The 23,390-nt window shown below is 55.3% G+C and overlaps 1 protein-coding gene across 3 annotated transcripts in view; it reads left to right on the top strand.

Annotated features, from left to right (window-relative positions):
- The first annotated feature begins 3,155 nt into the window (after positions 1–3,155).
- The window catches only part of MOB2 (MOB kinase activator 2), a 70,643-nt gene continuing 50,408 nt past the window's right edge, over positions 3,156–23,390 (top strand). The window contains exons 1-2 of one of the 3 annotated variants that reach the window (XM_063783704.1): positions 8,351–8,852; positions 10,238–10,536. In XM_063783704.1, coding sequence (XP_063639774.1) covers positions 10,535–10,536 — 2 coding nt within the window. In that variant the 5' untranslated portion in view covers positions 8,351–8,852; positions 10,238–10,534. Of the gene's footprint in view, positions 3,289–8,350; positions 8,853–9,284; positions 10,537–23,390 lie in introns of those variants that run through there. The other 2 variants (XM_016920099.3, XM_063783703.1) reach the window with 2 other exon arrangements.

Genomic DNA, 23,390 nt, shown 5'->3' with positions numbered 1-23,390 from the left:
CTGCAGTACAAGCAGTTCTGCCAGTTGCCACTTTTTTTTTTTTTTTGTCTCATTCTTGCTGCCCACACTAGAGTGCAATGTCATGGTCTTGGCTCACTGCAACCTCAACCTCCCGGGTTCAAGCGATTCTCCTGCCTCAGCCTCCCAAGTAGCTGGGATTACAGGTGCCTGCCACCGTGCCCAGCTAATTTTTGTGTTTTTAGTAGAGATGGGGTTTCACCATGTTGGCCAGGCTGGTCACAAACTCCTGAGCTCAGGTAGTCCACCCACCTTGGTCTCCCAAAGTGCTGGGATTACAGGCGTGAGCCACCGAACCCAGCCTTTTTATTTTCTTTTCTTTTTTTGAGATGGAGCCTTCCTCTGTCACCCAGGCTGGAGTGCAGTGGTGTGATCTCAGCTCACTGCAGCCTCCTCCTCCTGGGTTCAAACGATTTTCCTGCCTCAGCCTCCTGAGTAGCTGGGATTACAGGTGCCCACCACCACGCCCGGCTAATTTTTGTATTTTTAGTAGACCATGTTGGCCAGGCTGGTCACGAACTCCTGACCTCAAGGGATCCACCCACCTCGGCCTCCTAATGTGCTGGGATGACAGACATGAGCCACCACACCTGGCCACTTGTCACTTCTGACTCAACAGATCCAGTGGCACCCCATGTGCTGCTACGTGGAGATGGTGGCAAGCTCTACTAGGAGGGTGAGCTAGGAGGGCCCCAGGGCTTTGGAGCGAAGCCCTATCCTCTCAAGAAATAAACATGATTCTTAGAGATGCACATTCCGGCTTGCCACTGGGCTCCAGATCAGACAATATGTAACACATGAGATAGCACACATGTGATATGGGCGGGACACACGAAGACATGCATGGGGTGCACTGGGCAGCATACCATCCTCAGGGGAGGAGGGCCGGGCCAAGGCAGGAGAGCTGCCCAAGCCAGGGGCCACACGCCCAGCATGCCCACCCACTCCCCAGCTGCGGGCTGGGCCCTGGAGGGAGTGGGGGTTCACCTCTACAAGGCTCAGCTGCACTATGAGGGCAGTAAGGTGAGGTGTGGGCAGAACGGTGTTTGTACAAAGCAGCAGCAGCGCTTGGCCGGCGGAGGCGGCATCTCCAGCACCAGCACTCAGGGATGCGGGACGCTGGCGCCCTGTGGCTGCAGCAGTGACGCCTTTACTGTCCCAGTTCTGTGCTCACACATCAGGCAGGAAAAGGCTTGGCTGTGACCAGCAGAAATTCCAGTGCCGGGTCTGCATTTCCCGCACATCAAGAGCTCCGGAGAAGGGCAGCCCATGGCTGGTGCAGCCGCTTTTTGGAGTCATCTACGTCCCAAGCTCTTCCGGTCTTCTCGGTCCTTGTTTTCTGTCAATGCCTCCCACCAAGGCAGTCCGAATACCTGGTTCCCGCCCTCCAGGTATTCTGCCCGTGCAGAAACAGAAGCCAAACCGCCTCCCTGCGGAGGCGTCATTCTCTCATTCGGGTGGGAAGCCTCCCTGGCCGACTTCTGTTCTGACTCCATTGACCATAACCACGTCACGCAGCCTCCTGCTGCTGCGGGGAGGTGGGGCGGGGGGGTCTAGGGTTGAAAGGTTTCGCCTGCTGCTCCCAACTGTGGGGCAAAGCCAGAGAGAAGGGACTAAGAACGGAGGCCACTGCGACTGGAGGCGTTCCCAGATGCACGGTCTTAGAAGTTCTCGAGCTTTCTGGGCAATGCCGTGAGCTACCCAGGATCTGTTATGAATTCCTTTTCACCTTAAGCCTTTCTCTTGATGGTAACTGAGAGTCCTGCCTGATACCTAAGCATTCTCGAGCCTGGAGAGAGGCCAGGTGGCAGGAGGAGACCTGGGGAGAGCGGGGAGGGGCCGCTTCCCCCTGGCTGAATACAGGGCAGCAGGCGGGGCTGACCCTGGAGGGGGCGAGGTCAGCTGTCCTGATGCGGTCACTTGTCTGACAAGCATGGTGGAGTGACACAGCCACTGGGCTTCAGACAAGTGACCGCATCAGGCCAGCTGACCTCGCCCCCTCCAGGGTCAGCCCCGCCGGCTGCCCTGTATTCAGCCGGGGGAAGCAGTCCCTCCCCGCTCTCCCCCAGGTTCTGTGTTCTCCCTGTCCTGATTCTGTGCTCCTCCGAGCATCTTCCCCGGGGGAAGAATGGGGAATTCCTGTCACTCAGTGACAGGCAGTCACTGAGTAACTGCTGTGGGCCGGGCCCAGGACAGAGTGGCTAGGAGGTCAGATGCCCAGGGAACATGGGGACGCCCAGGGGACATGGGGACACCCAGGGGCTCAAGGGGAGAGTCTGGGATGGGGGAGAGACAGCCAAGAGCGAGGCGATACACAGCCCACCGAGCGGGGACAGCGCAGGGAGCGAGGAGAGGGCCAAAGGTGGGAGAGGACAGCCGGGGGCGCAGGGGGACTGCCGGGGAGGGAGGGGGCAGCCAGGGTATGAGGGACAGTCCTGGAGCAAGGGGAGCGCCAAAGGCGGAAGGTAACCTTCCAGGGCGTGGGGGACAGCGCGGAGAGAGCCCAAGGGGGAAATTACAGCCGGGGTGTGGGGAGACAGCCAAGAGCGAGGCGATACACAGCCCACCGAGCGGGGACAGCGCAGGGAGCGAGGAGAGGGCCAAAGGTGGGAGAGGACAGCCGGGGGCGCAGGGGGACTGCCGGGGAGGGAGGGGGCAGCCAGGGTATGAGGGACAGTCCTGGAGCAAGGGGAGCGCCAAAGGCGGAAGGTAACCTTCCAGGGCGTGGGGGACAGCGCGGAGAGAGCCCAAGGGGGAAATTACAGCCGGGGTGTGGGGAGACAGCCAAGAGCGAGGCGATACACAGCCCACCGAGCGGGGACAGCGCAGGGAGCGAGGAGAGGGCCAAAGGTGGGAGAGGACAGCCGGGGGCGCAGGGGGACTGCCGGGGAGGGAGGGGGCAGCCAGGGTATGAGGGACAGTCCTGGAGCAAGGGGAGCGCCAAAGGCGGAAGGTAACCTTCCAGGGCGTGGGGGACAGCGCGGAGAGAGCCCAAGGGGGAAATTACAGCCGGGGTGTGGGGAGACAGTTCAGGTGCGCGGGGACAGCCCGTGGAGCCAGGAACACCTGGCGGCCCGGAAGCGCAGGGTGCGAGGCCGGGACTACGCGTCCCAGCAGGCGGCGCGCGGGCGCATCACTTCCGGCGGCGGCGGGCGGCGCGTGTGGGAGCGAGCGGGCGGGCGAGTGTTTACTTCCGGACGCCGGGGCTGAGGCCGATCGCGTCGGGCAGCGGGCGCGGCGGCCCCGCGCAGCCATGGACTGGCTCATGGGGTGAGTCTGCGGCCGGGCCGGGCTCGGGCGGGCGCCGGGCGGGGCGGTCGGGGCGCGAGTGAGTTGCGGGGCTCAGTGCGGGCACCGCCGCTCAAGGGCATCGGGCCCGGGCGGAGCGGGCGGAGCAGACGCGCCTGTCCTGGGCGGGCCGGGCCGGGGCGGGCGTCTCGGGGGCAGCCCGGTTCTGGTCCCGTCAGAGGCCTGGCCCGGCCGCCCCGCGCGCCCGGCTGTCGGTGGGCCGGGGCCTCGCAGCTTTCCCTGCCCGCTCCGCTCCCTGCGCGGGGCTCGCTTCTGGACTAAGTAACTTGAACACCGGTAGAGACAAGTTCCTTAAGAAAGAGGAAAAAGAAGCGAAAGACCCCAGTTTCCTGAGATACTCGCGGGGCTGTGGCCAAGGAGGGGAGCAGGACTGGGTGTTGCGGGCTGCGGACCCGCGGAGGGTCCCGGCGAGGTGCAGATCTTGCTGCGGTCCGCGGGCGGCCGGGGCAGGAGGGTGGAGTAGGAAGGAAGCCGGAGAAACTGCTGGCTCTTAGCTGGGGAGCCGCGGCCGCCTTCCCCTCCCATCCGCTTCTGTGTTTAGCTTGCTGGAAACCGGAGAAGCGGTATAGCAGCTAAAGCGTCGCCGCTTTGCCCGCAGCAGTTATTCTGGCTATAGTGATTTTAAAAAAAGAACACTTTTTTCCTTTGGAAGAACAATAAGGACAGGCATTTTCACCCGACAGCGTGGTCCTTGCGCATCTCTGCCTGTCCCTGTAGCTACCCCTATAGCGCCTGCCCAGAGTCCGCTTACTCATTCCAGGGGCCTGGGGTGGGAGTGGGGAGTCGTTGCCCTTGGTTTTGGCCGGTGGAAGGACTTGTGTAGACACCGAAGTTCAGAAAGTGGAGTGAAAGGCTTGATGGACATTTTGTTTCAGTGTCTCTCAGGCCCTTGGGAGTCGAAGGGCGGCGTGGGGGCGCGGGGTCGGGGGGGTGTTGTCAGGATAACCAAGGAGAGGAATTAGAACCGTTCTTGGCATCGCATTGCGTGGACTTCAGTGACGGGGAGACCAGGGAAGACAAGCAGAATGGGATGAATCAAGAGACGGCAGAAGTGCCCAGTGCAGCGGGGATCGGCCTGGAGCCAGAGTGTAGGGGTCAGGGCAGCTGTGCAGATGGCTCGGGGGACCAGCCATGGGGTGGGAGGGCTCATGTCTTTTTTTTTTTTTTGAGACAGAGTCTCACTGTGTCGTCCAGGCTGGAGTGCAGTGGCGTAATCTCGGCTCACTGCAACCTCTGCCTCCTGGGTTCAAGCAGTTACCTGCCTCAGCCTCCTGAGTAGCTGGGATTACAGGCTTCCGCCACCATGCCCGCCTAATTTTTGTATTTTTAGCGGAGATGGGGTTTCAAGGCCAGGTTGGTCTTGAACTCCTGACCTCGTGATCCGCCCACCTCAGCCTCCCAAAGTGCTGGGATTACAGGTGTGAGCCACTGCGCCCGGCCGGCTCATGGCTTCTTGAAGAGGCAACACTGCTGTTCCAGCCCTGCCGCTTATTAGCTGTGTGAGTGGTCACTTCACCGCTTTCTTTAAATCACCTGCTTTAAAAAAATCACCCCTAAGGCGGAAACTGTACGACTTGCAGTGCATGGTTGTGGAGGGAGAGACCAAGGTAAAGGCTTAGCCCAGTGCTTGGCGTGTGGTAAATGTTGGCTACTGTTAGTGTGGAGAGGTGTTTCATGCAAGGCCTCTGAAACCCACGGACACTGAGAGTTGAGGCCGCACAGCTGTGTTTGCTTTATTCCAAATCATAGGCTCTTGCTTGCTTTCTGCATTTACTGGGAGGGACTGCATTGGAAGCACCCAGGCCTCGGAGTGGGAAGTAGACTCTTGAGCCGGTGAGTTGAACCCGCAGGGATTCGTGTCAGCGGGACCAGCACAGTCAGCCGGGTTCCCAAGGAGGCAGCTGAGTGCGTTTTGTGAATGTGTGATTATTACCTGTGTACATTCATAAGTAGCAGGTACTTTGTGCCTGGAAGCTGACCAGCAGTTGGTCTTTTTAAACTCACTGAGGTCTATGCTTTGTGGATTTTGCTGTCATCATTGTGAATATTCAGAAATTAACTAATACTAGCTTCCGGGGGACTGATTCTTGTTTTTGTTTTGTTTTGTTTTGTTTTGAGATGGAGTCTCGCTCTGTTGCCCAGGCCAGAGTGCAGCGGCATGTTCTCGGCTCACCACAACCTCCGCCTTCTGGGTTCAAGTGATTCTCCTGCCTCAGTCTCTCAAGTAGCTGGTATTACAGGCACATGCCACCAGCCCAGCTAATTTTTGTGTTTTTAGTAGAGACGGGGTTTCACTATGTTGGCCAGGCTGGTCTCAAACTCCTGACCTCAAGCGATCCACCTGCCTTGGCCTCTTAAAGTGCGGGGATTATGGGCATGAGCCACCACGCCCAGCCTGGGGGACAGATTCCTGTGACCCTTGTTAAGACTTTGGTAACCAAGTAATCCTCCAGGGAAGGATGGTGGTGCACTCATCTCATGGGCCCCAGGCTGGGTCTGGGTGCCAGGGGAAGGCTGGCGAGGACCTTGGAGCTGCTGCCTCAGAGGGCCCTGGCCAGGGAAGGGGTGTTTGCCACTGCCTGGCTGTAAAAGTGGGCAGTTCCAAGAGGGCAGTGAGATTTTCAAGTGGGATTAGGATGGAGTGCAGTTATCTTTGCATACGTGGTTTCAAATCTGTTGGACGTTGTGAATCATGAATTCTTTAACAATTCCTTAAATATATGCTTCCCCCCCCTTTTTTTTTTTTTTGAGAGGGAGTCTTGCTCAGCCGCCCAGGCTGGAGTGCAGTAGCGCGATCTTGGCTGGCTCACTGCAACACTGTTTCCCGGGTTCAAGTGATTCTCCCGTCTCAGCCTCCTGAGTCGCTGGGATTACAGGCGCCTGCCACCACACCCGGCTAATTTTTTTGTGTTTTAGTAGAGATGGGGTTTCACCATGTTGGCCAGGCTGGTCTTAAACTCCTGACCTCAGGTGATCCGCCTACCTTGGCCTCCCAAAGTGCTAGGATTACAGGTGTGAGCCACCGCGCCTGGCTGTGCTTCCTGTTTTAAGAGGTACATTTCAGTGGTCAAGTACTGCTTTTCCTCCAGAGCCTGTTTTAAGCTGGTATACAAGGATGCAGAGCAGAGAGGGCCCAGGGACTACTCTGTCTCTCCTTCCCTCTGCTCATTTCACATGTTTATTGAGCATCTACTATAAAAATAAGTTGTAAAAGCTGAAGAGTGAGCGAGCCGCAGAGACCCACAGGTTTCTCTCATTCTGGTCCACTGCTCACTTAATCAGGCTGTGCCACCGGAGAGGGGTCAGCGGTGAGTAAGCAGCTTGCTCCTATCTGAGCAGCTTTTGTGTGGTCATTGCCAGCACTTTCGTTGGCCATTAATCCTTCAACTAGGTGTCAGTCTGGGATTGGGGAAATGTGTTATTTTTGACTATTTCTTGATATTTTTAATTAATTCAAAGCACTCACTGTCAGCCAAGTAGTTAGTTTGGAATACAGGTCTCTTATGTTTTAAAAGCTTTTTTTAAAGAAAGGATTTCTTTGAATTAGTTCATCTCAGATGACAAAGTATGGACTTGACAGTAGCAGCAAACAGTGCCTTTGCCTGCCGTGTTCTCTTCTGATCACCGGAAGAGTGTTCTGTGGATGTGCAAGTGAAAAGCCACGTCTTCCTTGTCACTGGGAGAAGAGCTAAGAGCCTGGCTTGCTGAGCATTCTAGCAGCCTTATCATCAGCACTCCCAGCCGCTCCTGAGGAAGGGGGGCCCTGCAGGGAAACCTGCTCGGGAAACCGGAACAGAGCCCAGCACGTCAGGACTGGTGATGATGAGCGTGGCTGGGGCTTTTCTGGAGAAGGGTCGCAGGCATGGCTCTCCACCATCCCTTTCTCGTAGGTTTCCTTTGCTTGGCATTGCTTTGAGTTTGCTGGTGAAGTAGCTGTAAAGGTAAACTTTTTTTTCTCTCTTTCTTCCTTTTACAAAGAGTAATTCGTAACTTGAAAGCGGTTTCCACTTTTTGTATACAAGCTCTGTTCCATTCTGGGCAGCCAGTGACAGGATGTCATCCCTCGTCACTGAGTTGTAGGCAGGTGGAGAGGAGAAGCTTGAGCTGCGGTGGTTTCTGTGGAGGCTAGGGAAGGGAGGGACTCTACCACACAGTGTTGGGAGTTTAGGAGAAACTTTTGTCTTTAACCGACAACAGGCATTTGTGAAGAGGTGTGTGTGCAGTCAGTGTTACCCAACGGAACGCACAGCCCAGGAGCAGCTGAGCATCCGGGAATACAGGAAAGGAAACACACTTCCTCCCCTCCCGACTGATGGGAATGTAGCTGCCCTCCTGCTGGCCCTGCACAGGGCCCAGTGTGGTGGAGTTTGCGGGGAAAGGCCCCTCTCCTCCAGGCAGCTTCTCCGGCTGGCCACAGCCAGGGCAAGGGGGCACGTATCTCAGGCACCCTTCTTTGGGGCTCTCCTGGCTCCTTCTGAGGCCGCACGGTGCCTTGACACCAGTGCCCTGGTTACTCTCCAAGCAGCAGGTGAACTGTGGGTTAGCGGGCTCGGGCTGTGGCACCACAGTGCTGGTGATTGAATACAGACTGCAGGTGAGTGGGGAGGGCCTCTCTGGGGCCGCTGGCCTGTGCTTACTGACTCAGCTCTGATTGAAGACAGACTGCAGGTGAGTGGGGAGGGCCCCTTTGGGGCTGCTAGCTTGTGCTTACTAACTTGGCTCTCCCAGCTGCCTTCAGGGGTCCTCCTCTCTGACCGAGATAAAATCTCGTGAGTGTGTGTCTCTGCAGGAATGTGAATGGAGTGATGACGACCTTGTTTTTCTTCTTTCTTTTCTTTGCCGCATGGGAGGATGTTACTGGTGGTTGACGATTGATTCTGATTATGAGGACACCCAGGCTGAACTTGCTTGAATCTCTAGAGTTCTTTTAACAGCCTCATTGAGGTATAATTTACATACCATAAAGTTAACTTAAGTTTGCAATTAAATAATTTTTTGTAAAATTACAGGGCTGAGTAACCATCACCACAGTTTGAGAACTTTGCTATCATGCCCCAGAGAAGCCTCATGTCCACTGGTACTGCTCCCCATCCCCACCTCCAGCCTCGAGGCGGCCACCAGTCTCCCGCCATCTGTGTGGATGAGCTGAATCATGCAAATGGAATCCCAATACACCGGCTGTGTGCCTGGCCCACGCGGTGCAGTGTTGCGAACGTCCATCCATGGCTTTGCGTGTGTCTGCAGCTCCGTCCTCTTCATCACCAAGTGCAATTCCATCCTGGGGAGATGTGCATCTGCCACTCTCCTTCCACCACTGATCCGTGGTTTGTGACTGTGACTTTTAGGACAGTGAGCTGGGCCTGTTCCTCAGCCGGGGGCCCCAGATTCCTGAGTTCATGGGCTGCCGTGTACCAGGCTCTGTGCTGGGGCGGAGGTCCAGAGATGGAGACACAGCCATTCCCGCTTTCCTAGAGCTGTCAGGCTGGTAGAGAAGGGCCCCAGGCAGCAGGAGAATTGAGGAGTGGGTGAGTGCGGCCAAAAGCAGGGGGCTCGGTTAGAGCAGGTATGAAGGGCTTTTCCAAGAGGGAAGGAGGAAGGAGGTGGCCCAGGAAGAGGCAGCAACACATGCGGAGGTGTGAGCAGAGAAGCCGGCCAGCCCAGGTCCGCTGTATCTCCAGCGGGCAGCCCTGGAAGGTCTGGTTTCAGGAATAGCCTCTTTCCAACAAGGCTCCACCAGGGCGCTCTTAGGCCTGGGTTTCAGAGGTGTTTGCCTAGGGTGGTGTTGCATTCAGAGTCCTCTTCTTTAAAAAAAAGTTTTCCATCACCCCTCCCGTTTCCAAATTAACCTTAAAAAGAGCAGTGGTCGGCCAGGCGCGGTGGCTCACGCCTGTAGTCTCAGCAGTTTGGGAGGCCGAGGCGGGTGGATCACGAGGTCAGGAGGTTGAGACCATCCTGGCTAACACGGTGAAACCCTGTCTCTACTAAAAATACAAAAAATTAGCCGGTCGTGGTGGCGCGTGCCTGTAATCCCAGCTGCTCGGAAGGCTGAGGCAGGAAAGTCACTTGAACCCGGGACGTGGGGGTTGCAGTAAGTGGAGATGGCGCCACTGCACTCCAGTCTGGGTGACAGAGTGAGGCTCCATCTCAAAAAAAAAAAAAAAGCAGTGGTCATGGATACATGGAGTCCTTTTTAGAATGAGCCTCCCCGTAAACCCCTAGCGACACCCCTCCCGTTTCTCCTGCTCGGACTATCTACTAGGAACCCTTGCACAAGTGTCCTTGAAGCTGGGGGTGAGCCCACCAGGGGAGCTGCAGACGGCCTCCCCTGGTCGGGGGCTGGTAGATGGCAGGGCTGCGTTTCTCATCACGAGCGTATCTGAGACAGCGCAGCGCCCACCTTTGCTTTAGTGTTGCCACCACCAAGTGCCACCCTTGTGTCCTGGCTCAGGGGGGCCTCTTCCCAGCCCTGGGAAAGCCAGCCACCCTAGGGGTCTGCCTGCCAAGTGCTGCTGTCAGATGGAGCAGGGGCTTGGTGTACCACCAGACCCCCTCTCCAGAGGAAGCTGTGGTCTCTGCTGCCGTCATCCGGTACGGGAGGAGGGGTGTTGAGGCCACTGTGAGGGAGGACCCCTGTGCCATGCCCCTGTCACCCCAGTGTTTCTCCTTTGTCCACACAACGGTCTGGGTTAGAAACACCAGGGCCCACTGCAACTTTTGTTAGGGCCACTGAGTGCTGGTTGGGAGCCACGGGGCCGTGGCCTTTGTTTCTCCGTGGTGATTACTGCGTGTGCAGCCTCCTGCCAGTGCTAGACCTGTCTGGAAGGGAAGGGCGTGTGCTGTTCCCGTCTGTCTTTGGCCAGAAGAGCCTCCCATTCTTTGCCTTCACCATGTTTGTTTTTTTTCTGCACAGGATTTCTCCTGGCTGGGGCACACCCATTGGTGTTCAGTGGAAGTAGAAACAATTGGAACAAACAAAATGTGGAAGCTTAAAGAGAAAAGAAGGAGATGGTGGGCAGGGCTTCCAGGCCACGTGTGATCTGTGGCACTGCTTGGCCTGTGGACTGTGGCCACAGTCGCGTTGCTGTCCCTGGCTCCCTTCTCTTTGAAGGTCTCCTTTGCCAGCGCACACGGCTCCCTGGGCTGGAATGTCTGTTCATTCATCCCTGCAGTTGTTTGCGGATGTCCTGGGGCTAACGTGAGTTAGTTAATGTGAGTGAGTTAAGTGCCGCAGCTCCTGTTTTTTGCCCTGCGTGGTGGTGATTTTGGTCTGTGTCATCGAGCATTTCGCTGTGGTGGGCAGGGAGGCAAAGAGCTCCCACAAAGGTATGCAGCTTTTCCCTGCAGAAAGCAGGCAAGCTGGAGGGTTGGAAAGCAAGGAGGCACCATGCTGTTTCCCTTTTGCCCATGACCTTTGCAGGTTGGGAGACTTTTCTTCCAAGCACCCTTTCAGCAGCGCCTCTTCCCCTCCAGACATGGTGGCTATGCAGGCTGTGGGCTGGCAGACCCTATCCCCACAGCAGTGCAATCTCAGGAGCCCACGTGGGGCTGTTGTCTCGGGGTTTGGCCCGCACCGTCTACAGAAGCTCCTAACTCCTGCTTTGCTGGGACTTGTCCTCAGCCCATGGAAAGGCCTGATGGTGCCAGGTGGCCCTGAGGAGCCGGATGCCTGAGCCTGGGGCCAAGCCTGGGCGTGAGCCCAGGAGCATAAAATTAGCTCGGGCGTGGGTTGAAAGCTGCTGGTGTGAGCATGGCTTGTCTGTGTTGAGTTTGTCGTGCACAGCCCTGGCCTCTCCCCACAGCCGGCGGCCAGCCCTCTACATGGGCGGCCGCTCTGGGTTCCGCCTCCCGGCACATCTGCCCTTCTGCTGCGTGCCCTGTTCTTTGTGCCACATGTGACAGGACCATTTGTCATAGCAGTGGTGTCATGAAATACAAGAGTGTGGGCCTGAGAATCTGGGTTGAGTCAGGTTCCTGTTGGAGGCCTGCACGCCCGCAGCCTGCTCTGAGCGCTCCGGACACGCGTGAACAGAGGCAACAGGAGCCACCCCTGGGCAGCTTCCCCACTGCCGAGGGGGACGGGAGTAAGGAGGTGTGGGATAGGGTGCCTGGAGGGGGTGCGTGGGAGAGCTGTTTGAATAGGGGCTCTAGAAGGCCTCTTTGAGAAGGTGCTGTTGAGCTGAGACCTGCGGAGGTGAGGGAGGGGACTCGCCATGCAGGCCTGTGGAGGGAGCCCTGGCTCCCTGGTGCTTTGTCTCAGAAGGGCTGCCTTTGCCTCCTCCCCTCATGGTTCCAGGGACACGTGGGTTTTTATTTAATATTTTTCAGTCGATTGTCATCTTTAATAATATTTTGATGAATGGGCTGTGTCAAATTTAGCCAGCAGGAGCGCATGTGACTCAGCTCCCGTATCAGTTGAATAGACGAAGGGGCAGGGAGGGAAGCCTCTGTGAGCAGGAACCAGTGAGCCTGGCTGTGTATCACCTGGATAACCTCTGAGCTGAAGAGCTGTGCCAGCAAAGCCCTTGAGCTCATGTGGGCATGGGGGACAGTCTGAGGACAGGAGGAACAGCAAGGAGACCTCAGGCTGCGCTCAGGAGGCTTCGGTGGCAGGTCAGATTGCTCTTACAATTTGGCAACCATCTTATGAATATTGTGGGTTAAAAGAAATAATCAGTGTCACCGGTAGCCAAGTTTTTAATGTTAAAAAAGATGACAATATAGAATAAAATGAACCCCTGCAGGGTTCCGTGGGGAGTATTACCATGAGAGCATCATTCTGTGCGTAGGCTGTGCTCCCTGCCAGCAGTGGGCTTCCCAGCAGGCGGCCTTGGCTCTGCGTGGGACATGCTCGGCCTGCAGCACCGTGTGCCCTCCTGAGCAGCTCTGCTCTGGTGGATGCTCTCAGCAGAAAACACACAACTTCGTGGTCCCCTCTTCTGCCCCTGGCAGGGGTAGCGTGTGGGCCAGGGTGCGAGTGTGCATCCCACGCCCAGGACTGCCAGGCAGGCCGCATGGTCAGCCACCAGGGTCAGGTGTCAGGCGCTGCTCCAGACGTGTGCGTCTCTGATCTTGGGCATGGCTCAGCAGCCTCCGGCTTGGCCGTGGGTGGTTCCTGCTCACCTGTTTCTGAGTAACCAACCCTGAAACTTCTGGGCCTAACATGAGGCCTCATCACCTTTCCCGCATCTGTGGGCTGGTGGGTGGGGCTCTGGCCCCACAGGTTATTCCTGCACTGCCACCCGTGGTGGCTGGGCTGGCAGCCCTCAGGGGCCTTGCTGTCATGGGTGTCTGCTGGGGTGCCACAGTTTCCCCCACATGGATCTCTCCAGGCAGAGTTTTATATCCTCACCCTAGAGCAGAGTTTTTGGACTTCTTGCTCTCAGGACCCCTTAAAGTCCTTGTTGAGGCTGGGCATGGTGGCTTCTGCCTGTAATCCCAGCACTTTGGGAGGCCAAGGTGAGAGGATCACTTGAGCCTGGGAGTTCAGGACCAGCCTGAGCAACATAGGGAAACCCCATCTGTACAAAAAAGTAAAAAGAATTAGCCAGATGTGATGGTGTATGCCTCTAGTTCCAGTTGTTTGGGAGGCTGAGGCGGGAGGATTGCTTGAACCCAAGAGGTTGAGGCTGCGGTGAGCTCTGCACCACTGCACTCCAGTCTCAGTGATAGTGAGCCCCTGCCTCTAAAATTTAAAAAAAAGTCCTTATTGAGTTTACATGATGGAGCTATGAATATTCATCTTTTAGAAACTAAAATTGAGAATGTAAAACAACTTTAATTCATTTAGAAATAATTAAAAACCCAGTATATCTTAACATAAGTAATATTTTTAAAATTAAAAAAAAAAACTATTATCTTCTAGAGTCAAATAAACAGAGTGGCTTTACTTTTTGCAAATCTTGAGAGCTGGATCTATCAGGTTCTGTGTTTATCCTGCTGTAATTTTACAGGCCCGGTGGCTTCCACAAGGCTTTGGCACATGGCACCTTTATGGTACTGTAAAGACAGTGCTAACCTCATGGTCCCAGACCACACTTTCGGCTCTAGGACTCCCCACGTGGCCTCTCTTTGCCTCTGCCGGGACGGCCTTCATCCCAGGAGAGCCATCGTGAAAATGGCTGGAAGACAATACATCCTTTCAGCCACCTTCTGTTGGTCAGGGAGTCACGGAGCCACCTGGATCTGGGGGTGGGAGTGGTTAAGAGTGGACAGCCTGCCTCTGGATGGAGGAGGGCTCTAGGAGGCCCTGGTCCTCCTGCCTCCTTCAGGAGGCCCTGGCTGGTCACCTCAGAGACCAAGGCCTTTTCTCTCTCCCTCTAACTTCTGGGCAGGGCTCAGCCCTCCTCGCGTGCTACCTTCCTCTTCCTGCCATTTAGTTTTCCTCCCAGGGCGTGCAGCCCGGCACTACTGTGGGCCATGGGGTTGTGCAGGTGGGGCAGGTGCTGTCTCCGGGTGCCACCGAGGGCTGCTGAGGCAGAGCCAACACTGGACAGCCCGCGTTTCCATTGCTGAGCTTTCGTGGTGCCCGCTCAGGTGAGCGTCGGCCTGTGCAGGCCATGGCCCAGCGTGTTCTGTGGCTTCACCCAAGCTTTCAGCTTGATTCAGTCCAGTGTCACTGTGACAGGGCTTCAGTGTGGCCCGGGAGAAGCCTCTAGGGAGAGGCTGCTCAGGCAGCCCCTCATTTAGGAAGAGCTCCTGAGCCCTAGTCGCTGGTCTGAGGGGGTGTCGGTACCCAGTGCTGGCCTGGACTGTCCTGGGAGGTATGGGGAGCACACCCCGGAACCCACCGAGCCACACTGCCTGGGACTTACCAAGCAGCAAGCTGGCCCTAGCAAAAATGGCAGAAATCGTATAAAACAGGCTACGAGCAGATAAGCTGCTCCTGTGTGGCTGTGTCCACAGTGTTTTCAGAAGCCGCTGTGTGTGGGCTTTTGTCCTTTCTCGTGTTTGGTCAGGCTTCTCTGTGGAGGCACTGCACGCCCCTTCACCAGACATCTCTCTGCACTGGCAGTGGTCTTACCAGCCCTGGGTGGGTTCCTTGGCTACTCAGCAAGACAGACCCCATAGGGCTTCCCAAGTGCCATTCTCTGACTTAGCAAACGGGACCTCAGCATGGGCCCAGTGGTCTCCAACAGGGAAGGAAGGGTGCATGGGAGGTGAGGTTTACTGAGCAGGGTTTCTGGCCCCACAGGGTGGGCGGAGGGAACCGCGGGCAGGGACAGCGGGACAGCGGGACCCTTCCCTGTCACTGCAGCTCCCTCTGGGTTGATGCTTTTATAACAGTGGGTAGCGCTGGCTGGTGGAGTCCAGGAGTGGTGCTGAGGGTGGGGCTGACCCGCACCTGCCTCTGGCTCTGCAGGGCCTGGCCTCAGGTTGTTGTGCTCAGCAGCCATTCATCTTCCCAGCACCCATTGGACTCTGCTGGTGTCCTGTGTGCCTTGTGCTGGGGGGGGACCTTAGGAAGAAGGACACATCCCTGCTCACCTGGGACTTGGTGTTACGTGTCCATTGTAGAGACACAAAATACAGGGAAAAAAAACCAGAAAATCAAAAGCAAATCCTCCTACCACCCAGCGATAGTCTGTACTTGACATTAAAACCGGCCTCACTCTGTAGTGGGACTCTTGCTACCCAGGGGAGTTGTCCACTGCTCCCCTGCCGGTGGGAATGGGGACGTTCCCAGGCTGTGTGATGCTTCCCGAGTCCCTGGGAAGGGAGCGTGGGGCCAGTGCTGGTGTTTCCACAGGTCGGTGCCCGCCACTTGTGTTGGTCTTTTCTAAAGAAGATCTTTGCCACGTTGACAGGCAGAGAGCGGTGCCAAGGTTTAGTCCGTGTTTCCTGCAGGAGGGCTGATATGGCCGATGCTTCTATGCACGGTGGGCCATGCCATTATCTGCTTGGTCTTTGCCTACTTTGTCTTGAACTGGTCCAGTTTTCTTATGACTGGCATGGGTTCTCTTTAAGGGTATTAATCTTGAGTGTTAAGATTTTAGAGCTTGTTCTTAAAGAGACAAGTAAAAGCCCAGGCGGAAACGATGGGAAGTGCTGGAGCCTGAGGCAGTGTCTCCACGACTCCCCTGGCCTGCAGAGGGGCAGAGGACAGGTACACTGCGAGCCAGCCCAGAGGGCCAGGGAGAGCTGGGGGCCGGGGGAGCTGGGGGCCAGGGGGCAGCCTGGGAGGGCGAGTGCCAGGAAGCCTTGGGCACCTGCTCGCCCTGGGCCCGCTCCTGCCCTTGGCTGGCGCCTGAGGGATGCTCTTCTTTTCACCATCCCTTACTTTTTATTTTTTATTTTTATTTTTTGAGACGGAGTCTCGCTCTGTCGCCCAGGCTGGAGTGCAGTGGCGCTATCTCAGCTCACTGCAACCTCTGCCTCCTGGCTCCTGCCTCAGCCTCCCCAGTAGCTGGGATTACAGGTGCCCGCCACCACAACTGGCTTTTTTTTTTTTTTTTTTTTTTTGTATTTTTAGTAGAGACGGGATTTCACCAGGTTGGTCAGGCTGGTCTTCAACTCCTCACCTCGTGATCCACCCGCCTCGGCCTCCCAAAGTGCTGGGATTATGGGCGTGAGCCACCATGCCAGGCCTGTCCCTTACTTTCTTTTACAGCCTCCCACCTGCCTCCTTTCCGAATGGCTGGAGCTGTGCGCTGGTTAGTTCCTCTGTCACGAAGAAATACAGGCCACGCTGGCACCCGACACCACTGACCTGTTCAGGACTTTGGTGTGGCCTGGTACAGGTTGGGACCACGTTTAGTCACTGAGGCTCCTCAGAGCATGGAGAGGGCAGTGGGCACGGGGCCACGCAGAGGGCTTAGGGCCATGTTTCTCACCGTCTCTCAAGAAACACTAGTCCTCCCAGACAACCAGGTGAATTCAGGAAGCCCCAGGTAAAGTCTGAGGCCCTCTTGGAAGCTCAGTGGACGGCAGTAGTTACAGGCTCTGAGCAAGGGAACCGTGGTTGACTGTGTGACCTGTAGTTTCCACTGCCCGGCCGCTGCCACCCACTGTTCCCACCCAATTCCTACTCCCGTTGCCTGCCCTCAGCCTGTTCTTAGCTGTCAGAGGGGATGGTGGAACAGGAGCAGCCAAGAGAACTTAAAGCCGACTAAGTTTTTAAGCCGATGGTCCACAGGCACCACCCCCAGTGCCGACGGGGGTGCAGGCCTGGTGTCTGTCCGGCTGTGCTCCAGAGGTGATTTTACACCCCTCCGGGGTGTCGGGTATTATGCCCTCAGAGATCCTCTTTTCATGCCACGGGGCCTCTGGGATGTGTGGCCTGAGACTGCCTGGGGCTGGTGGGTGGCTGTGCGGCGGGTGTGCAGTTGAGGCTTGCTGCTTCCTTGAGAGCAGAGTGGGCATCTTCATTTCCCAAAGCTGGCCATCTCTCCCTTCGTGACGGCAGCGTTTTCTGCTGAACAGTTTCCTGTGTCCTCCTTGCCTTCATAAATGTGTAACAAATACTGCTTCAGGGCAGGCTTCATCTTCTCCACAGACCCACACGTACCCCTGCTGTACCTGGCATGCCCAGGGCAGGGAGCAGGCGCTGGATGGGTCTGACCACCCAGGGTATGCCTCTGCCTGGCCAGCTGGCTGCCTCCTGGACACCTGGACGCAGAGCTTCCTGAGATGAGCTCTGCGTTGGGATGCACACAAGGGATTTGCTTCCTCTCGTGCTTGGGGTCTTGGGAATGCTTTTTTTTTTTCCCCCTGAGACAGGGTCTTGCTCTGTCATCCAGGCTGGAGTGCAGTGGCATAATCATGGCTCACTGTAACCTCCGCCTGCCTCCCAGGTTCAAACGATTCCCATGCCTCAGCCTGCTGAGTAGCTGGGATTATAGGCACATGCCACCAGGCCAGTGTAATTTTTTTTTTTTTTGGATGGAGTTTTGCTCTTGTTGCCCAGGCTGGAGTGCTGTGTCGCGATCTCGGCTCACTGCAATCTCCGCCTCCCGAATTCAAGCGATTCTCCTGTCTCAGCCTCCCTAGTAGCTGGGATTACAGGCGTACTCCACACCTAGCTAATTTTTGTATTTTTAGTGGAGACAGGATTTCGCCATGTTGGCCAGACTGGTCTCGAACTCCTGACCTCAGGTGATCCGCCCGCCTTGGCCTCCCAAAGTGCTGGGATTACAGGAGTGAGACACCTGCGCCTGGCCAAATTTTTCTATTTTTAGTAGAGATTGGTTTTCACTGTGTTGGCCAGGCTGGTCTTGAATTCCTGGCCTCAAGCAGTCTGCCCACCTTGGCCTCCCACAGTGCTGGGATCACAGGCGTGAGCCACTGTGCCCTGCCTTGGGAGTGCTTTTTTGACATTCACTCCTGCACTGTCAGTGTGGAGACCCAGGGGCTTTTCTGGAGATGGCCACTGTCAGGAGGTTTAGAAACCCTTTTTCATTAAAACCTTTATCTTCAAGTACATTCTGTTATTCCTGCTGGGAAGGCCTCCTACCTTTTTGGCTGAAGAAGTGCTGGGCCAAGCTGAATTGTGTGAGGGTTCCTGGGTATTTATAATTCATGTGAAAATAAAAGTGTTGTTTTCTGTGACCCCATGCCTCTCCGAGGCCCTTACTCCAAGACAGACCGAAGGCAGCTCTGTGCTGACGACGCAGGATCCTGGCCCACAGTTGTCCTCAGAGACTTCTTGGTAGGAGTGGTGGTGTCTCGGGTGCTCTCCTGCCCAGCAGTCTTCCCTCCTTTGCTGTCTTTTCCTTGTTGGACACACAGGTTCTAAGTAGCAGCATTTGTGGTTTGTCGGCTCCCGAGCTCTGCAGTGTCCCCAGGAGTGCAGCAGGTCCCAGGGTTCACTAGCTAAGTGTCCTGGTTCCTGAGCTGCCCTGGTGGTGGAACAGGGACTTGGGGCCTGGGTGCCCCCCGAAACCTTTGTGGAGCTCATATCCCACTCCCACGAGGGTCTGGATAGGCCTGGGTCCAGGGACTTGCTATGCCATGCAGTGGCTGTCCACGAGGCATCTCTGTGAGGGCGGGGCGGGAGGCCTGTTCTGTCTGGGCCCACGTTGCAGCGTGGACTTCAAGGGCGTCAGTCTGTACTATGCTGGGGCCTGCGGCCACCTTCCTTGCCCTTCCCCAGCAGGCTGGGGATCAGCTCAGGTGATCCGCCCGCCTCAGTCTCCCAGACTGCTGGGATTATAGGCGTGAGCCACCACGCCTGGGCAGGTCATTTCATTTCTAATCAAAATAATGAAATGGGACCCGGTGGCTCACGCCTGTAATCCCTGCAATTTCGGAGGCCGAGGTGGGTGGATCCACCTGAGGTCAGGGGTTTGAGACCATCCTGGCCAACATGATGAAACCCCGTCTCTACTGAAATTACAAAAAATTAGCCAGGCGTGGTGGCATGCGCCTGTAATCCCAGCTACTCGGGAGGCTGAGAATTGCTTGAACCGAGGAGACAGAAGTTGTAGTGAGCCAAGATGTGCCACTGCACTCCAGCCCGGGCGACAAGGGCAAGACTCCATCTCAAAAAAATAAAAAAAATAAAATAAATAAAATGTCCCCCAAAATGACGTGTGGAGGGCTCTAGGGTGAGGATGGAGCCCTTTCAGATAAGGACCTTTTGCGTGGGTAGGTCCCTGTTACAGAGCCTGAAGTTGTGGTGGTGGCCTGTGTGTCCCGGGCCTCGAGCCTGCTGCTCAGGAAGGCCACGTCCTGCCTCCCCTCACGCCTCGCCATCCATGCCATGGGGCTCCATCCAGAAGGCTGTGAGGGTTTTGCTGGATTCCCTAAGCAAGCCCGCGGTTCCCTGGGCTGAGGCCTAGGCTCTCATAGCCATAGGCACCTGGCGGTGGCGGGGATGTATGTCCTTATCTTTGACTCATGCTCCACACAGCCACCTGAGAGGACCACATGTCATCCTCCTATATACAAGGCACTTTGGTGGACCCCCATTGCCTGTGGGGTGAAGTCCCCTGTCTCTCTCCAGCCCCACCCTGTGTGGCCCATGTGCGCTTCAGCCTGGCTGGCCCTCCAGTGTCTGCAGTTCTGCCGAGACAGCTGGCCTGTGCGCACACATGTCCTTGTTGTGGCTGTTGTCAGGTCTCTGAGCTTCTTTCCCGCCACCTGTTGTGGGCACAGGGCTGTGACCTGCTGTCTCCCGTCTGTCTTTCTGACCCCGTGCAAGCTTCTCTGGCTGTGGGCTCTCAGGCACTTGAACTCCAGCCTCCCTTGTGTCCTGAGCTTCAGGACTGAGACATAGGTGGGGGCAGGTGGAGCTTTCTAGTCACCGTCTGGAAGATGCTTGTCCTTCCTTTTCTTCCTGCCTTCCTGCGGCTCCTCGACAGCCCTTGGTGAGAACAGGGCTGCCCCATGGCCGGGGCCCCAGGAAGGTGTTGGAGGGTGAAGTTCGACCCCTGCCCTGGGCTAACACCAGGGAAGGACTTGGGGCCTGGGACGGTGGGCCTTTGTCCCAGCAGCTCAGCTCGGCCGTACTCACAAGTCAGCATGAAGATTTCAAAGCCAGATTCACACATTTCACCTGACAGGAAGAATAGGGAACCCACCCCTGACAGGCTGTGTGCCCCCTTTACACGCTGATGGAACATTGACCAAAACCTCCGCTCATCTCGGTGAATTGAATTCCTCTGGAGTGTGCTCTTGACCCAAGTGGAGTTAAACTAGAAATCAGCAAAGTGATACTCCTAGTATTTAGAAATTAGGAAGCACACTTCCAAGTAACCAGTGGGACAAAGAAGAATTTGTAATGGAAATTAGAACATACTTTTTAGCTGAAAGATAACAAAAATATGCCATGCTGAGACTTGCAGGGTGCACACCGGCCAGGAGCGGTTCACAGCCCTCAGGTACTCGTCACTCTCGGAGCAGTAGCTGGGCCCAGAGATGGTGGATGGAGGGAAATGAGGCTGGAGCAGAAGTTAACAAAGCAGGAAGTCAGTCTCCCACAGATACACTCATCGAGGCCAGAGTTGGATTCTTTGAAAACAGGAATATAGTGGAAAATCTGGCAAGAGTGATCAAGACAGGGAAAAAGAGATGGCACAGATAGCCAGTCTTTTTCATAAGTCATGCTGGCCAACCAGATAGCCATATTTTAAAAAACCTTGGCCTGTACCTCACACCCTACAAAGAATAATTGAGCCCAGTAGAATGTAGGTCTAAGTGTAGAAGGTTCTGGAACTGCTGTCCAGCACGGCCTCCAGCCATGTAGCTAGGCAGCGCTAGAGATGTGCTGAGTGTAAAATACACTAGACTGAAAAAAATACAGTGGCACCATGTATTTTCTGTATTGATTGTAAGTCGAAAATATTTTACATCTGTTGGGTTAAATAAAATTAATCTTGGCTGTTTCTTTTACTTTTCAATGGGGCCATTAGAACATTTAAAATTATATCCATGGCTCAGATTATGGCTTGTGTTATATTTCTCTTGAACAGCACTGTTATAGAAGATGCTATTCTTGACCCATGGGTTAAGGAAAGTTTTTTTAAACAGGACTAAAAAGTACTCATCATAAAGGAAAAGATAGATAATTTGGTTTACATTAAAATTAAGCAGCTCTGTTTATCAAAGATATTCCACAAGAACTGAAAAGGCTGGCCGGGGACCGTGGCTCACACCTGTAATCCCTGCACTTTGAGAGGCCGAGGCTGGAGGACTGCTTGAGCCCAGGAGTTCAGGACCAGGCTGGGCAACATAGTGAGACCTCATAAATAAATAAATAAATAAATAAAAATAAATTAACTGGATGTGGTGGCATCCGCTACTCAGGGGGACTGAGGTGGGAGGATCCCTTGAGCCCAGGAGGTGGGGGCTGCGGTGAGCCATGATCTCACCACTGTACTCCAGCCGGGGCCACAGAGCAGGACTCTGTTTCAAAAAAAAAGAAAGCAACTTTTGCAGGGGGAATTTACCATACCTAGAACTTACCGGAGCTCAGATCCAGACTTCCCCACGGGCTCCAACAAAGAACAAGAAACAGCTCGTCCCGTAGAAGACGGGCAGAGGCTTGAACAGATGCCTCATGAAGAAGGACATGCAAATGGCCCCGAGCCCTGGGAAAGAGCCCTTGACCACGTCTCCCTTGGGGTGAGCCCGGGAAAACCCCGAGCCTTAGTTAGACGCACCACACGTGATAGCGGGTGTCTAGTGAGCGCCGCGCCACTAGAGCGGGTGTCAGGGCGCCTTGCTAACCCTTTCCACCTGGTGTGCTTGCTGCTGTGTGGAACTCCCATCTTGTGCTTTTCATCTTCCCATGCTTTGTTTGAATTTCTTCTTTTTATTTTTTAATTATCCTTCTTTCAAATTGCCTTGGAAGTTAGGTACTTTATTTTATTTTATTTTTTGTAGAAGCAGGGTCTCACTGTGTTGTCCAGGATGGTCTCAGACTCCTGGCCTCAAGCCATCCACCCACCTTCACCTTCCAAAGTGCTGGGATTACACTGTGAGCCACCGTGCGCACCCCTCCTTTAGTGGTTTTCTTACAGCACACCCTAAACTTCCAGGGTCTGATGTTGATTAACAGCTTTATCCACCTCCCCGAAGTACCCAAGATACTAGACCGCTTCTGGGTACTTCCCCTCTTGAGTTGTGAGCACTTGCTGTGTTTTAAATTCTGTACACTTTGGACCCCCACATGCTACTGCTGTGTTTTAAATTCTGTACACTTCAGACCCCCACATGCTACTGCTGTGTTTTAAATTCTGTACACTTTGGACCCCCACATGCTACTTGTACGCTGGTATTTATTTAGGTTGGCTGATTTTGTGCTCCATCTCTTTGGCTGTACCCTCTCCTTCCTCCTTTGTCCTTCTGGGTTTGTCCTTTTGCGTCTGTGACCAGTTTTCCTCTGCTTGTGCTGCAGCCTTGAGCTTTCTTGGATTTTCTTTCAGGTGACTCTGCTGGGGGCGCCCTCTCAGTCTCTGTCTGAAAATGCCTTCAGTTGTCCTTCATTCTTGGCAGAGCTTTTCGCTGTGTGTCGTGTTCTTGGTTGGCTTTCTTGCAGCCCACTTTCGACGTGAGGCCGCCGACCTCCGGCTTCCGGCGTTGCTGTGGAGAAGCGGCTGTCAGGTGCACTGCTGCTCCCTCGAGGGTATCTGCCACCTCCTGGCCCCAGCTGCTTCTGACGTTTACATTTTTAAATTTTTACATAATTTCAAAGTTAGAAGTTGCCAAAGTAGTGTGAATAATTCCTGCATACCTTCTCCCAGATTGGCCAGTGTCAGCATTTCTGCCACATCTGCCTTACCGTTTTCTCTCTCTCAGTACTGCACACGGGCCTTTTTCTCAGCAGTTTGAGAGTGACTTGCGTCTTTACCCCAGCATAGGATAGAATGCACTTCTGCAGGGAGACACCTGGGTGCACCCACACAGAAAGAGATGGCGAAGGGGTCAGACTGCCCGCCCTGTTCAGGATAAACTTTGAAACAGGCTCAGAAGTTACTTCATGTGAGATGTGGGGGAGACACGGAGGCATGGTGTGAGCGAGTGATAGCAGATCAGGCTTGCTGCATACTGGGAGGGGGACTTCAGTGGAAACTGCCAGCACAGAGCGGGACCGTGAGGATGGAGGGAGCCCGGGGGTGGCCAGCCTGATGGCCAGCGTCTCAGTGGCATCTCCCTGGGCTGCAGCCTGAGAGGGGCAGGGCAGCAAGCACGGCTGCTCTCTGGAAGCCCCACTCTCAGTATTGACGTGCAAGTTCACAGTCTAGTTCCTGACGCCGTGGAGACCAAGCCCTTCCCTGGGGACTGGAGGAGAGATGAGCAAAGCGAACAGAACACGACCCTGAGAAACTGGGGCTCTGACCCCGGGCCCGCAGAGTGAGCTGCAGAAACAGTGGGCGGTCCCCACGTGGCCTTGTTACAGCCTAGATTTCTTACCGAAATAGTTTTTTTGTTTTGGTTTTTATTTTTTGTTTACAGACCAGGCTGGAGTGCAGTGGTGCAATCACAGCTCACTGCTGCCTTGACCTCCTGGGTTTAACAGATCCTCCCGCCTCAGCCTCCTGAGTAGCTGGGACCACAGGTGCGCACCACTGTGCCCCACGAATTTTGAAAAAAAATTTTTTATAGAGGCAGCGTCTTGCCGTCTT

This window comes from Pan troglodytes, chromosome 9, assembly GCF_028858775.2.
Source record: "Pan troglodytes isolate AG18354 chromosome 9, NHGRI_mPanTro3-v2.0_pri, whole genome shotgun sequence".
Classification (NCBI taxonomy): Eukaryota; Metazoa; Chordata; class Mammalia; order Primates; family Hominidae; genus Pan; species Pan troglodytes.
The sequence above is the reverse complement of the archived record's forward strand: the minus strand, read 5'-3'. Positions and strand labels throughout refer to the sequence as shown.